The following is a 17,082-nucleotide window of genomic DNA, read 5'->3' on the forward strand; positions in this document are numbered from 1 at the left end:
TCTTCACAGACTAAAAGAACATATTGCTCTTAAGGAAGAATTACCCATATTAATCTTTCCTGAAGGTGAGAAGTGGGATTGCTCACCAAGCTATGGTTGATAACAACAGGTACCCGAAGTATATGGGGAGCTGGATTGTTCTGGAGTTGGCATTCTTAGTCCAGGTTTCTGCTGTCCTTCAGGAATGGCATGGCCTCTCTGAGCCAGTAATTCCCTGCTTTCTTATGAGGTTTGAAGCAAGTCATGGTACCTTTTTGATCTCAGAAGTTGTTTCTGGGTTGCCATTTCCGTGTCCAGTGAAACCTGCTTAGAACTGTTGAATTACTACTAAACAGAAGTTGGAGAAGACAATGGCAACCCACTCCAGTACTCTTGCCTGGAAAATCTCATGCGCAGAGGAGCCTGGTAGGCTGCAGTCCATGGGGTCGCTAAGAGTCGGACACGACTGAGCGACTTCACTTTCACTTTTCACTTCCATGCATTGGAGAAGGAAATGGCAACCCACTCCAGTGTTCTTACCTGGAGAAACCCAGGGACGGTGGAGCCTGGTGGGCTGCCGTCTATGGGGTTGCACAGAGTCAGACACGACTGAAGTGACTTAGCAGCAGCAGCAAACAGGAGTTAATTTGTAAAATGATAGTATTTAAAATATCTGTAATTTTTAAAAAAGTCTGTAATTTTGATGTGACCTGAATATTTTAAATTATTTTATAACAAAATATTTCCTTTTTAAATTGGCTGCTTTAAAAAATTTCACTCTCTACCGATGTCCTTATAGGAACTTGTATCAACAATACTTCAGTCATGATGTTTAAAAAAGGAAGCTTTGAAATTGGAGGAACCATCCATCCAGTTGCCATTAAGGTAAAACAGATTATCCACTCTCATACACCTCCCTGCCAAAGACACTGACTTGGTCACTTTATTTTGATATAATTTCAAACTTAAGATTTGCAAACATATGGAATACTTGTGTGCTCTTTGCTTCCCTGGTTGCTCAGACAGTAAAGAATCTGCCTGCAATGCAGGAGACACGAGTTTGATGCCTGAGTCGGGAGGATCCCCTGGGGAAGGAAGTGGCAACCCCCTCCAGTATTCTTGCCTGGAGAATTCCATGGACAGTGGAGGCTCATGGGCTACACAGTTTATGGGGTCACAAAAAGTTGGGCATGACCGAGCATGTGCTCTTTATTCATATCCACCTGTTGTTTACAATTGTCCCGTTTGCTTGATCCCTTTTTCTGGCTACTGATACGGATATAGGTAAGTAGCGGTTGGGGGATACTATGTGCCAAGCCAGTGTCTGCCTACTGAGGACACTGTGATGAGCAATCAGATACTATTCCTACTTTCACCCACCTTCCATGAAGTGGGCAGACAGATATTTAAGAATCATGTCAATAACCCTCCAGTCTAAGGGCTCTGAGGCTCTAGTCAGGGGGGTTGCCCGGCCTGGTTTATTCTTTATTTTGGTTCTTTTCTTTTGTGAAAAGTTTCACTGGAATATAGTTGATTTACAGGCTGTGTTTGTTTCAGGTGTTCCGCAAAGTGAATCCACTCAGTTATACATATATCCAGTCTTTTAAATTCTTTTCCCCTATAGGCTGTTATGGAGTATTGAGTAGACTTCCCTGTGCTATAGTAGGTCCTTATTAGTTACCTATTTTATATACAGTAGTGTGTTTATGTCAGTCTCCGTCTCCCAGTTTATCCGTCCCCGCCTTTACCCCCTGGTGACCATAGGTTGTTTTCTACGTCTTGTTTGCTCTTTGGATCCTTTACTTTACTTTTACTTTACTTTACTTTGGATCAAGTAAAGTAGCTTTTTTTTTTTTTGGCAGGGCGCAGGTCTGATAGATGTTTGGCCTGTCATGTACTGGCATGTAGAAGAGAAGCTGCCATTTAATTCCTAACTAGAATGCATTTTCTTTTCTCTTTTCACAGTATAATCCTCGGTTTGGTGATGCATTTTGGAACAGTAGTAAATACAACATTGTGAGCTACCTGCTTCGAGTGATGACCAGCTGGGCCATCGTCTGTGACGTGTGGTACATGCCCCCCATGACCAGAGAGGTATTGCATAGATAACAGGTGCTTTATCTAATCAGATGAGGGCAAGAAAACCTTTACCTGCACATGTGGGTGTCTCCCTTCCTCACATCAGTTGAAGTTGGACTTTCTGCTTTCTCAGCAAGAGTCATTAAAAAAAAAAATGTATCTAGCACTCTGCAAAGTCACGCTGATTTGAGATCAGGAGAATTCTTTTCCATAATAGTTTTTACCATTGTTGTTGGTTTATTGAACCTACAGATACTGTAGAATGTTGTGTCTTGAATAAGTCTAGTAAAGAGCATAATATATATATGTGATAAAGATATTAAAGAAAAACAGCACTGCATTTTCTTGATGGACAAATGATATTTGCTATAATTCAGAATAGAGCATATTTGAGTTAAAAATGTGAATATTATACTTTAAAACGAATCTAAGTGATTGTGAGACATTTGAAAGCATTGTTTGAGAACTCTGTCTTCAGGATATACTGGTAATTTTTTATTCCAGGAAGGAGAAGACGCAGTCCAGTTTGCTAACAGGGTTAAGTCTGCTATTGCTGTACAAGGAGGATTGACTGAGCTTCCTTGGTAAGAAATTTTTCAGAAGTATTATTACTTAAAAAAAAGATGTCATTTATTATGCTTGTTAGCTGGAGGTTTAGCTGACACTGACAGTGGTTTATACAGCATAATGATGGCTTAAATAAGACAGAATTTTATCTCCCATACCTCATCATAGGCAGCCTAGACTGGTATAATAGCTCATTTTGTATTGATCTACCATCCTCAGTATGGTCCAAGATGACTGCCCAGTGAGTACAATAACATGAGTAGCAGGGAAGAACTAAAACAAGAAGGATGCGTTCATGTGTTTAAGAGCAAAAGCTGGAAGTTGGACTTACCACTTCCACTTCTATCTGTTGACTCGAACTCAAGTCACGTGATAACACCTTGCTGCAGAGGAGGCTCAGAAATGTAGTCTTTGTTCTACTTGGCCACATTAGTGGCTCAGTCATGTCCAACTCTTGGTAACCCCATGAACTGGGGCTTGCCAGGCTCCTCTGTCCATGTAGTTCTCCAGGCAAGAGTACTGGAGTGGGTTGCCATTTCTTTCTCCAGGGGATCTTCCTAACCCAGGGATTGAACCTGGGTCTCCTGCATTGCAGGCAGACTCTGTACTGTCAGAGCCACCGGGGAAGCTCCTGCTTGACCATATGCCTAACTAAAATTTAGGGATCTTTCACTGAAGAAGAAAGTGGGATTGGATTTGAGGGAAATGTATCTTTGAAGGCAGGGGGCAACTTACAAACTTGTTCTTATTTATCTCTAGCTGTAATTATATTAAAGAAAACTTAAAAACTTGACAGGAAATAAGTGAAATATTTTAAGTATGGATATCTATGGCTTTAGTTTTGTGTTTTTTTAAGAAAGAATATAGGTGAGAGTATTAATCTGATCAGGCTGCCAGAACAAGCTCCCGTAGACTGGGTGGCTTAAACAACAGAAATTTATTTTGTCTCATTGCTGAAGGCTGGAAGCTCTCTGGTGTGTCTTCTTACACGGGCACTGTTCCTGTCTTGAGGGCCCGTCCCTGATGACCTCATCTATACCTAACTGGCTCCTCAAAGCTCCATCTCCAAATACTGTATTATTGAAGGTTAGGGCTTCAGTACCTGAATTTTGGGGGGCACATGCAAACCTTTAGCCTGTGTCAGTGAGGGTTGAATATCCCTAGGTTATAATGGGAGATTAAATTTGTATATACACACAGACATTGTTTTAGCATATTTAGCACAAAAACAGTCCATTTGTTAAGTCCTGTGCATTTAATAAAGTCCCTGCTATCTATCTGTTTGGTGTTTTGAAAACACTTGACATGAGAAGTTCACTAGAGGCAGTTTTGGGAGTGTCGTGGAGCAGGATGTGGCTAGCCAAGTCAGGCTGTCAGCTAGGCAGCCAAAACCTTCTGAACCGGCAGAGGGACCCAGGACTGCTTAGGGATTAAGTCTATGGAAGAAGGGCTGCCTGCATTCTTATATACCCTTTAATGCAAGGATGGGGAATATCTCTAAAATAATTTCATCAATTCACGTATCTTGAATACAACTAATTTCACCCACGAAAGTCTGTTTCTGTCATCTGTCATGCTAATTAACAAGCCACTAACTTCTGCAGTGAAAGTGAGTGAAGTCACTCAGTCGTGTCCGACTCTTTGCGACCCCATAGACTGTAGCCTGCCAGGCTCCTCCATCCATGGGATTTTCCAGGCAAGAGTACTGGAGTGGGTTGCCATTTCCTTCTCCAGAGGATCTTCCCGACCCAGGGATTGAACCCCAGTCTCCTACATTGTAGGCAGACACTTTACCGTCTGAGCCACCAGGGAAGCCTATTTTTAAATTCACTATGCTAATTAACAAAGCTTGAAAAGTTGATGGGAGATCAAGATAGTGGAAGCCTTATAGTAGCACCTCTGGAGGGTGGCCTTCTGATGAAATGCCTAGCTGACCACTCTGGGGCTATGAGTTCTTGATTCAGGGCAACTCCCTGAATTATGCTTAAGATAGATTAGAACTAACATTCTTATTACACTCTCTAAACTGGAATATGTGAAACTAAATTGCAGACATCCTACTGAAACCAGTGACTCAGAGTGGGACTTCAGTCCACGTGGCCGGGACTTGAACCCTGCCTAAACCTAGACTGGGGCTTGAGCCCACGGTCTTTAAACTAGAATCACTCACCTGATGCCTGGGGTTACTGAGGCTCAGGCACTTTGTGTCTCAGTGCAGAAGAAATTCAGTAAGAGGCAAAGTGATAGGCAACAAGTAGATTTGTTACTATAGGACAGTTGAGGAAATGCAAACGGGCGGGTTGCCTGTCCCACGATTTAAGTGGTCCACAATTTTATAATCAAAGGAAAATGAGGGAGAGGAAAAGATTGTCTTCTCTGAGTAGAGGTCACCATAGTAGCTAGTAGCTCAGTCGTGTCTGACTCTTTGCGACCCCATGGACTGTAGCCTATCAGGCTCCTCGTCTGGGATTTTCCAGGCAAGAGTGCTGGAGTGGATTGCCGTTTCCTTCGCCAGGGCATCTTCCCGACCCAGGAATTGAACCCAGGTCTCCCGCATTGCAGGCAGACGCTTTACCGTCTGAGCCACCAGGGAAGCCGTGGGTAGAGGTCAGGCTTACACCATTAGCTCCTCCTTTGTATTGGGCAGGAGAGTGTCTGACCCTACAAGGTCAAACTGGGACTATCATAGCTTATTCAAATCAGTAGAAGAGTGGTAATGTTTTTCTTTCACCTAATGACCTGGGGAATGTCTCATGCTTTTTATTTATGGCTTTTATAGCAAAACAAGCCTGCTTCATTCCATGATAATCCCATAGTTTTCTTGAGCAATCATTAACTTACAGTGGTCTCCCAAAATCGCCTCAGTTTCTCTGTCTGTCTGTAGTCCCATCCGAGACCTTTAAACTACCTGTTGTTGTTTAGTCCCTCAGTCACGTCTGACTCTTTGTGATTCCACGAACTGCAGCACGCCAGGCTTCCCTGTCCCTCACTATCTCCCAGAATTTGCTCAAACTCATGTCCATTGAGTCGGTGATGCCAACCAACAATGTCATTCTCTGTCACCCCCTTCTTCTCCTGCCCTGTCTTTCCCAGCATGAGGGTTTTTTCCAATGAGTCAGCTCTTTGCATCAGGTGACCAAAGTATTGGGGCATATTCAAGGTTGATTTCCTTTAGGATTGACTGGTTTGATCTCCTTGCAGTCCAAGGGACTCTCATGAATCTTACTAGCACCACAATTTGAAAGCATCAGTTCTTTGGCGCTCAGCCTTCTTTATGGTTCAACTCTCATATCTGTACATGATGACACCACCCCTATGGCAGAAAGTGAAGAGGAACTAAAAAGCCTCTTGATGAAAGTGAAAGTGGAGAGTGAAAAAGTTGGCTTAAAGCTCAACATTCAGAAAACGAAGATCATGGCATCCGGTCCCATCACTTCATGGGAAATAGATGGGGAAACAGTGGAAACAGTGTCAGACTTTATTTTTGGGGGCTCCAAAATCACTGCAGATGGTGATTGCAGCCATGAAATTAAAAGACACTTACTCTGGAAGGAAAGTTATGACCAACCTAGATAGCATATTGAAAAGCAGAGACATTACTTTGCCAACAAAGGTCCATCTAGTCAAGGCTATGGTTTTTCCAGTGGTCGTGTATGGATGTGAGAGTTGGATTGTGAAGAAAGCTGAGCGCCGAAGAATTGATGCTTTTGAACTGTGGTGTTGGAGAAGACTCTTGAGAGTCCCTTGGACTGCAAGGAGATCCAACCAGTCCATTCTGAAGGAGATCAGTCCTGGGTGTTCTCTGGAAGGACTGATGCTAAAGCTGCAACTCCAGTACTTTGGCCACCTCGTGCGAAGAGCTGACTCATTGGAAAAGACTCTGATGCTGGGAGGGATTGAGGGCAGGAGGAGAAGGGGACAACAGAGGATGAAATGGCTAGAGGGCATCACCGACTCGATGGACATGGGTTTGAGTGAACTCTGGGATTTGGTGATGGACAGGGAGGCCTGGTGTGCTGTGATTCATGGGGTTGCAAAGAGTCAGACACGACTGAGCGACTGAACTGAACTGAACTGAACTGGAAAAACCATAGCTTTGACTAGACGGACCTTTCTTGAGCAATCAGTCTCCCAAAGTTTCCTCGGATTCTGTATCTATCTATAGTCCCCTACTGGGACCTCTACAACTACCTGTGTAAGTATCCTATTTTATCCTAATCACTGCCATCAGGGAATGAGCAGGCTTACCAGTGCTCTAGTTTACAGATGTCTTAGTGACCCATGTTCATACGTATAACTGGCTTCCTCTTCCTCGTCCACTGTTTTCTATTCTTTATCCCCCTTCCTTTTACTTGACATCCTAACCCTGCTCCTGTCCTGAGGCCATTATGAAAACCTTAGAGCTTTGGATCTGTAGCCTCAGATACCAAGAAAATGAAGAAAGCCTTGAGAAACAAAAAGAGCCTAAGGGAGTTAGCTCCAGGACAGACTGTCCTTAGCCAGATTGGCTTGAATAGCATGGCAGAAATGATCCTCGTAGTTTTTAAATTGCCTTTTATCAGGCTACATGCAGTCTTATAAGAAAAAAAAAAGTTACTTTTAATTACCTAGACTCTTCTTTTAAAAGAAAATAAGTTCACTGCCTTTCCGGTTATATTTGTCATTCATCTGTTGGGTATGAATTAACATGTCTAGATTTCCGCCCCCCTCCCCAGATTAAATGAGAACTTAATTGAAACATTTTTTTAAAAATTATTAGGTGACTATTTTTAAAATTTATTGATTTATTTTTGGCTCTGCTGGCTCATTGCCGCAGGTGGGCTTTCTTTAGTTGGTGAGTAGGGGCTCTCTCTAGTTGCGGGGCATGAGTTTCTCATTGCAGTGGCTTCTCTTGTTGCAGATGTCAATTAAAAAAGATGCACCACATGAGAGTTGCAAGTTAAGTTTTATTTAGGGTGAAATGAGGACTGTAGCCCAGGAGATGGCACCTCAGATTGCTCTGAGAGACTACTCCAAAGAGGTAATGGGGGAAGGTCAGTATATAAGATTTTGGTGAATCAAGCACTTTACAAAAGGTTTATTGCTCATCATGAAGAGCTGATGTCATCGTGAAGGGACTTTTAGATTTTCTAGATATGAAGAGATTTTCTAGACATGAATCAGTTCCTGAAAATATCTAACTATCTAAAGGCCTGTTCTGTCAGATTCCGTGGAGCACAGAGTGCCTCACTGTCTACCCTAAACTCCCTCAGGGGTTGTTGAGTGTCAACAGCTGCAGCAGCACAGAGTTCAGTCTCCTCAGAGGCAGATGGCAAATGCTCTTGTTGATCAGTTCAGTTCAGTTCAGTCGCTCAGTCGTGTCTGACTCTTTGCAACCCCATGAATCGAAGCACACCAGGCCTCCCTGTCCATCACCAAATCCCAGAGTTCACTCAAACCCATGTCCATCGAGTCGGTGATACCGTCCAGCCATCTCATCCTCTGTTGTCCCCTTCTCCTCCTGCCCTCAATCCCTCCCAGCATCAGAGTCTTTTCCAATGAGTCAACTCTTCACATGAGGTGGCCAAAGTACTGGAGTTGCAGCTTTAGCATCAGTCCTTCCAAAGAACACCCAGGACTGATCTCCTTCAGAATGGACTGGTTGGATCTCCTTGCAGTCCAAGGGACTCTCAAGAGTCTTCTCCAACACCACAGTTCAAAAGCATCAATTCTTCGGCGCTCAGCTTTCTTCACAATCCAACTCTCACATCCATACACGACCACTGGAAAAACCATAGCCTTGACTAGATGGACCTTTGTTGGCAAAGTAATGTCTCTGCTTTTCAATATGCTATCTAGGTTGGTCATAACTTTCCTTCCAAGGAGTAAGTGTCTTTTAATTTCATGGCTGCAATCACCATCTGCAGTGATTTTGGAGCCCAGAAAAATAAAGTCTGACACTGTTTCCACTGTTTCCTCATCTATTTCCCATGAAGTGATGGGACCAGATGCCATGATCTTCGTTTTCTGAATGTTGAGCTTTAAGGCAACTTTTTCACTCTCCTCTTTCACTTTCATCAAGAGGCTTTTTAGTTCCTCTTCACTTTCTGCCATAAGGGTGGTGTCATCTGCATATCTGAGGTTATTGATATTTCTCCTGGCAGTCTTGATTGCAGTTTGTGCTTCCTCCAGCCACTGGCAAATGCTCTTGGCAAGTGCCAGTCTGTGGTTGACACAGAGCGTGGGTTCTAGGCGCACAGACTTCAGTAGTTGCAGGACATGGGCTCACGAGTTCTGTGCACAGCTTAGTTGCCCCTTGGCATGTGGTATCCTCCCAGACCAGGGGTCTAACCTGTGTCCCCTGCATTGACAGGTGGATTTTAACCACTGGATCACCAGGGAAGTCCTCAATTGTATCATCTTAACTGGCTTTTACATTCAGCTGCTGCCCTCCTTAAGTACTAAGATCTCCTGCCATTGCAAAGGGGAATTGAATAAAGCTTTGAAGTCTCTAGAGGGTGACGAGTCACAGTTGGAGTGCTTAGAGCAGTGGCTCAGATGGTAAAGCATCTGCCTGCAATGCGGGAGACCCAGGTTCCATCCCTGGGTCGGGAAGATCCCCTGGAGAGGGAAATGGCAACCCACTCCATTACTTCTGCCTGGAAAATTCCATGGATGGAGGAACCTGGTAGGCTACAGTCCATGGGATCCCAAAGAGCTGGACCCAACTGAGTGACTTCACTTTCACTTTCTTTAGAAGGGAGATGCTCAGGATTTTCAAGGACAGATGTCGCTAATTGATTTGTTGCCTGTTTTGGCCTGGACCTCAGAAAAGGAGGGATGGCTTTTCTTCTGGCTCTCCATTTCTTAGTTCTTACCAACCATCCTGGATGACATCACCGACTCAATGGACATGAGTTTGAGTAAGCTCTGGGAATTGGTGATGGACAGAGAAGCTGGGTGTGCTGTAGTCCATGGGGTCACAAAGAGTTGGACATGACTAAGTGACTGAACTGAACTGGTAACTCAGCTGGTAAAAAATCCGCCTACAATGCAGGAGACCCTGGTTTGATTCCTGTGTCAGGAAGATCCCCTGGAGATGGGATAGGCTACCCACTCCAGTAGTCTTGGGCTTTCCTGGTGGCTCAGACAGTAAAGAATCCACCTTGAATGCAGGAGACCTGGGTTTGATCCCTGGGTTGTAAAGATCCCCTGGAGGAGGGCATGGCAACCCACTCCAGTATTCTTGCCTGGAGAATCCCCACAGACAGAGAAGCCTGGTGGGCTACAGTCCATGGGGTCACAAAGAATTGGACTTGACTGAGCGACTAAGCACCGCACACATTGCTTTTATGTGAATTCTGAATAGTAAGAACTAAGAAAGGGAGGGAGAGCCAGAGGAAAGGCCATTCCTCCTTTTCTGAGGTCCAGGCCAAAACAGGCAACAAGTCAGTTAGCAACATCTCTCCTTGAGCAGCCAAAACAGGCAACAAGTCAGTTAACCAACATATGTTCTTGAGCAGATGCTGAGTGGTACCAGGGAAGCCCCTAAATGCTATGTATAGTGAGAAGCATCTCCTGTGGATAAAAGAGGCTCTTGTGGACAATTCTGGAGGTCTCATGACAACTTCTAACCTTATTTCATGGAAATTTCCTACAGCTGACCCCCTGGAAGATTTGTGGGCCAAAGTCCATTTTTAAAGTTGAGGACTTCGTGGTGGACCATGTCTTAGTTTTGACTCTAGATGCCTGAAGGTTACAGCGGACTCAGGCTGCCTTCTGTTTGTAGGTCAAGTTCCGTCTTCACGGCATTGAGTTCACTGGCTAACCTGTGAAACACTCATCATCATTAGAGAGCACTTGGTAAACATTCATGCTTAGCTGGGTTAAAATTAAACAGGCAGAGAATAAAGTAAGCACCTTCTTGGTCCATGGTCTCCTGGGAATTAAAATCTAAAGTGTGAGATTAGGAGAGAGTGGATCCAGATAATCCAGTCTTCTTCCAGGTCTTCCAGCTTGTTTCTTTGTATTGTCAAAAGGAGGAAAGACATACACAATCCTTTTAACTTTGGCAGGTCTGATTTTTACCACCCTGGAGAGAGTTCAAAGATTCTAGGCTCTGAATTAAGGAATGCTGCTTACATAGGCACTGTGATTGGTTGAATGCCATTTATGTTTTTGTTGCTTGTTTTATTTTAGTCTCTTTTGGAATATGGAAGATTATCAATACTTACAATAGAGCACTTTGAATCAAAACATGACTTGTTAGACACAGGATTAGATTTGAATCATGAGCACATTTCTTTTTGAGGAATTTACCCCACCCCCAGCCCCACACATAGCACCTTCATCATTTCTTATATGTGTATTTATAGTGAGACCAGGGAAGCCCAGTAACTCAGACGGTAAAGCATCCGCCTGGAATGCAGGAGACCTGGGTTTGATACCTGGGTCGAGAAGATCCCCTGGAGAAGGAAATGGCAACCCACTCCAGTGTTCTTGCCTGGAGAATCCCATGGACAGAGGAGCCTGGTGGGCTACAGTCCGGGGGATTGCAAAGAGTCAGACATGACTGAGCGGCTAACATACACATAGGCTGATTTAGGTGAAAAAGTCTAGTACTTGGCTTTCCTTGGGGAAAAAGATAAACAGTCCGAATTTTAATATAGCATCCAAATATGGAAGATAGCAGCCCTAACTTCTAAAGAAACTGAGCAGTGAAATTGTGCTTAATTCTTACCAAACATCAAAGAGATTGTTCCTTCCTTTAAGTAACACAGGTCTGGTTAAGCGGTAGAACAGAGACTGAAATCTGGGTCTTTCTGCTTCCAAATCCATTGTACTTTGCCTCCTCTCTGAGCATCTGTTCAATGCCATGGCACTGTGCGGCATGTATGAGTAGGTAGCCCTTTGACATCATTGCTGGAGGTATTTATGTGTCTTTCTATTCTCAGGGATGGAGGGCTGAAGAGAGCCAAGGTGAAGGACACCTTTAAGGAAGAGCAGCAGAAGAATTACAGCAAAATGATTGTGGGCAATGGATCTCTCAAGTCGGAACTGGACTGAATGCCATCCAGGCTTTCCAGAGCTAGTCCTTAGAGATGCAATGGGGTGGAGTTTTTTTTTTTTTTGGCGAGGGGAGAAAGGGAGTGCGTTGTTTTCTTTTACTTTTTTTTTTTTTAATTGTTAACCTTTTCTACAGGATGGTTGTCTCTACCTCCTCGTGCCAGAGGCGGAACCCACGGTGCCCTTCTTGGCTTTTGTTGTTATAGCATTAGCCGCATCAACTGTAAAGTAGTGTACTGAGTTTGAACTGATTCTGCCTTTTGTGAAATGACTGTGGCCTTGTGGATTGAATGAAGTATTTGTACTGGAAAAAGTTCTTCTAAAACACTTTGGGAACTCATTGAGAGGGCAGTTCTCAAGAAAATACCCCAAACTTTGTTCATGATTTGTTTTCACACGCCCTTCCCTTCCCACTTTCCTTAATCACTCAAACAAGGATTGCACATTCGGTTCGAATGGCTGTCATGGTTTTGTTCTACTACAAGGTTGAAAAGGAAAATGGAAGACAGTCTTTAGGAGAATGGACAGCTTTGTGGCCCCTTGATCTCAAAGTTGAAAGGAAATTAAATATTTTTTACTGGCGTGTTAGAAGAGACATCCTATTTGGTGAGCCTTACCAAAGAAAAGTGAATCCCCGTTACAGTGAGTGCATATTTATATGTAGGTGACTTTCAAATAGACCTATGTTAGCCAGCAACTGGCGATAAAGCTTTTAGTTTTCCAAGTTTCTGTAGTAAAGATCTTTATCTAATGCCTCTCCCATCCGTTGATTTGTTTGATCCGTGTCACCAAACACATTTCAAAGAGGAAGAGCCTCTGACAACCACCACCAACCACACTGAGTGTCTTCCGCAGAGGTGGGGGTGTTGTGAGTGAAGTGGGTGGTGCTGTTCCTCCCCCATCACCCCTTTGTCCTTTAGTTCAGAACTTTCCCATTTTCTTAAACAGGAAAATAAGTGACAAAATTACCTTTTGGAATCTGAGCCTTAAATCTTTTAAAGGGGAAAATCAGTGTTTCCCGACTGTGCAGCATAAGCAACGTTGATAGCAATATAGTGCCATCAGAGTGTTATTTCTCTTCTGGGAACCATGTACAAAATGTGACACTGTCTTACGGTGAATATAAATAAATTCTATATTTCTAAACGTGTGTTGCGTTATTTTCTCCATACCTCAACTCTCTTGCCGCCTTTTGATTTTTGAGTAAGTTAAATTTTTTCACATTATAATCAAGGATTGTTTGTTTTTTCATTTCAGTGATATATTTAGATTTTATTAGACTGCAATGGCTGGAAAATGAGAAACATGGGCCGTTGGTTTTGGTGTGTTTTTTTCCTCTTTTTTTTTTTTTAAGCTGAGTTTGTCTGGACTCTGACTCTTGGACCTTGTCTTGCGCAAAGACATAGACTTGGGTTGTTTTGCAAATGAACACGGGCCCTTCTCTCTTAACTGAGATAGGCCTGCCCCAGCACTATCAGGGTGTATTCTCCTCAAGCTGCATGGATTTGATCCCAAAGGAAAATTTGTGAACAGGTGACCATCACAGTCAGCTAGCCTTCTCTTCTCGCTTCCCCCCATCTTTTTCCTTTGTTCTTGCTTTAACCTTTGGCCCCACACCCCCAAAAAACTCGCTTGGGGGGTAAGCTTTGACCTCAAATCAGTGAATTTGTATGTTGCGGTGACTCTTTTTTTTCTCAAAAGATTTCCTTTTCTTTTTGCTTGTCATATTCAATACAGCTTGAATTAATAAACTCATTTTATTAATTAGGTCAATTCTCAGGAAAGTTGGAAGAACAATTAACAGTTGTTTTGTTTGGATACTGATAATATGTATCTTTCCAAGGGTACCATGAAAGCAATAATGCTATCACATATTCACTAGAAAATCTAATGCTATTGTTTTATCAGAATATAATTGCTTTACAATGTTGTCTTAGTTTCTGCTGTACAAGGTGAATCAACTATATGTATACATATATCCCCTCCCTCGAGCCTCTCTCCTCTGCAAAACCCACCATTCCACCCCTATAGGTCATCACAGAGCACCAGAACCTTTGTCTTGTAAGTTTTTGACTTACACAACTAGTTTTCAAGTTGCTTTAGGAATTACAGTATTACTGAAAACATGTTTTTAGAAAGCAAATACTGCTCAGATTTAGTTCATGTTCCCTAGAACACCTGTTTGTTTGTTTTTTTTTCATTTTTGACTTGCCTTTCTTTATATTATTTTATGCCCACTTTAGAAATATTATTCCTGGGACTTCTGTAACTATTGGTGTATGAAGGGTAAGCAGGATTTGGTAGAAAAAAATCCCATTAGATAAGCCCTTTCATCTAACACAGATTCATTCATTGAGTCTTGTGATGGGCCATCACCTAAAAAAATGCGATGGCCCTTTTTTATTCCTACCCTTTGTCTTGGTGACCTTTATAGACACTGGGTTTCAGGAACACCAAGGGTTTCTGAAACATCCTGGCACATACTGGGATTCGATGAGCAGCCATGTCTGAATGAGCAAATAATCCTCGGAGCATAGGGGAAACAGTCCTGGTTCACAGCCTGGAGCAAAGACCAGTGATGAGGAAAGTTTTCTAGTAGAGGCAGACTTGCCAAGGTCTAGTCGACTTGGTGATTTGCACGTGCTGCATTTCGGGCACTCTTGATATCTGGAAATACACAATAAGGGCTGTTGGTTTATCATGACTACAGATAATGTACTGGGGTCATGAGGGCCGCCTCGACCAGAGTTGCTCTCAATAGCTGTTTCTGAAATATGGTACTTTTAAAAATGTGGTACTGCAGATCTAACCTGTTTCTGGGTGGGTCTAGTGGCTTATGATGGGAGACAACAGGGAGGATGAGGTGTGAAAACAAGGGACCCTATTAGGAACTTGACAAAAGCTGTATGCTTGCTTTTTTTTTTTTTTTGAATACTGGGTTCCAATGGATTGATGCTACTGGTGTTTGATGTTATTTTTGGAGTAATGGTTAAGATGAGATAAAGAGTCATAAAGACATTTTCTAATTGTGACTATAGCACTCATCAGCTTTTCAGTCTTTGACCAATTACTGCTCTGATTCTCATTTGTCTTCTTTTTATTTATTGTGAAATTCTAGAGCACACACAAATGTATGTGTGTGCATTTATGTGCAGGTATCCTTTAAGGGCAATGATAAAAACACATACTTTGTTATTGGCATATTTGTTACCAAGCCAATAAGTAGAACATGACTGTATCCTGGAAGGTATGAAAAATTCACCAACTTACTCCATTTATAGTCAGTGGACAGTAGGGTTCTTTTTAGTGTATTGAGACATGCTTGTGTATCTCTTGGTAGACATGCTACGGACTTTCTCTAGTTGTATGTATAGTAGGAATTGTTCTAGGGTAGGGTATAAATATTTCAACTTCAGCGTTGAAACAGCCATACATTTTCAAAAAGGTGTACCATTTTACACAAATTATACTATCAGCACTACATGAAAGCAACATTTACGTTTAGTGTAGTAATATTTAAATTGTATTTTTAATCTTAATTTTGTGCTTTCTTGTTGTTTGTTGTTTTGTCAGTAAATCATGTCCAACTCTTCTGCAACCCTGTGGATTGTAGCCTGCCAGGCTCCTCTGTCCATGGGATTTTCCAGGCAAGAATACCAGAGTGGGTTACCATTTCCTTCTCCAGGGGATCTTCCCAGACTAGGGATTGACTTCGAATCTTCTGCATTGGCAGGCAAGTTTTTTACCACTGAGCCACCAGGGAAGCCCTGTTTTCTTTCTTACATTTTTAAAAATAGCTCTCTCCTTGCCCTTTTTTGGATTTATTTCTTTTTCCATTTTCTCTACTCAAGTTGGGGTTTAATGGTCTTGTTTGTTTTCGTCTGTGGTTACATTATAAATTTCAACTTGCCAAAGTCTAAAATTGATCACTATCCTTACACTCATGAATGAAACAGGGACTTAGAATTTCAGTCATTCATTCCTTCTATGAATTTATATGATATGCATTTAAATTGCTTATATAATCACAAAATATCATAATCATTGTTGCCATCGTAATCTTTTTTGTAATTTTACACAGTGTTTACCCATCTGTTGACTACTTTGTATTCCTTACCTCCTTTATCTCAGTCCTTCCATGTGGGATCATTTTCTGAATGAGAGTCTCTTGGTGGCAAATTGGGTTTTTGTTTTTCTGAATGTTTTATTTATTTGTATACATTCTTGAAAGTTTTTGCTAGATGTAGAAGTTTATGTTCATATCAAGTTATTTTTCTCTAATGACGTTAAGGATCATCCCATAGTTGCTACTGAGAAGTCAGCTATGAGGCATGAGTATTACTTCTTTGAAGGTGGTGTTTCTTTGAGCATATGTAAGGTGACTTGTGTTTGTTCTTTTACCACTTGCCTGTGATGTACTCAGTGTGAGTCTCTTGTTGTCTATCTTGCTTGTGACTTGACTTCTCATCTGTGGTTTAGTATTTTTCATCAATTCTCAGATATTCCTTTCCATAATGTTTCTGTCCCACTTGCCCTCTCCTGTCTTTTTAGAAGTCTGATTAAGCAAGTGCTAGACTTTCTCACTGTATCCTGTATGTCTCTTAATCTCTCTTTTTTATACTTTCCATTTCTTTGCCTCTAGCTAGACTTCTTTCTGGACAATCTTATGATTGTACCATTTCACTAATTCTTTACTTCTGCCTAATTTGCTGTTCTGTCCCTTCATTGAGTCTTTAATTTCAGTTTTTATATTTTTCATTTTTATGAGTTATATTTCTTTTAATTTTTCATTTTAATTTTTATGAGGCTGCAAGGTATTTTATTACTTGAAGGTTTTAAAATATAGTTCTCTAAAGGGCGTATTGCTTAAAAATCACAGTGTTTAATATTTTTTTATTAAAATACGGTTTTATATTCATTTCAGTTTTACAGCATAGTGATTCAATATTTTTACAGATTATACTCCATTAAAAATTGTTACAAGACGTGCTTATCCTTGTAGCTTATCTGTTCTATACACAGTAGTTTGGGTCTGTTCATTTCATACCCTCAATTTGTCCTTCCCCCTTTCCTCTCCACGTTGGTAATCACTAATTTGTTTTCTAGACCTGTTAGTCTATTTCTGTTTTGCATATACATTTATTTGTTCTTTTTTTTTGTCTAAATTGCACTGTAGTTGATTTATAATGTGTTAGTTTCAGGTGTATAGCTAAGTGATTCAGTTATTCACATATCTATATCTGCATCTATATGTCTGTTTCAGATTCTTTTCTAAGTTATTATAAGATTGAATATAGTTCCTTGTGTATTTGGTTCTTTTTCAAGAGTGCTTACTCTTCAGTAAGTTTCGGAGCATCTTACACATACAGATTTTATATGTTTTTCCACCTATTCCAAAGTCTTACATCTTGA

At 41.7% G+C, this 17,082-nt stretch overlaps 1 protein-coding gene across 5 annotated transcripts in view; it reads left to right on the forward strand.

Moving 5' to 3' along the window:
• GPAT3 (glycerol-3-phosphate acyltransferase 3) overlaps positions 1 to 12,816 on the forward strand; it is a 71,707-nt gene extending 58,891 nt beyond the window's left edge. For all 5 annotated transcript variants that reach the window (XM_027544932.1, XM_027544931.1, XM_027544934.1 and 2 more), the window contains 5 exons: positions 10 to 65; positions 779 to 864; positions 1,945 to 2,073; positions 2,563 to 2,642; positions 11,559 to 12,816. In XM_027544932.1, the coding sequence (XP_027400733.1) occupies positions 10 to 65; positions 779 to 864; positions 1,945 to 2,073; positions 2,563 to 2,642; positions 11,559 to 11,670 (463 nt within the window). In that variant the 3' untranslated portion in view covers positions 11,671 to 12,816. The remainder of the gene's footprint in view (positions 1 to 9; positions 66 to 778; positions 865 to 1,944; positions 2,074 to 2,562; positions 2,643 to 11,558) is intronic.
• The last annotated feature ends 4,266 nt before the right edge of the window (positions 12,817 to 17,082 follow it).

Source organism: Bos indicus x Bos taurus, chromosome 6, assembly GCF_003369695.1.
Source record: "Bos indicus x Bos taurus breed Angus x Brahman F1 hybrid chromosome 6, Bos_hybrid_MaternalHap_v2.0, whole genome shotgun sequence".
In the NCBI taxonomy this organism is placed as follows: domain Eukaryota; kingdom Metazoa; phylum Chordata; class Mammalia; order Artiodactyla; family Bovidae; genus Bos; species Bos indicus x Bos taurus.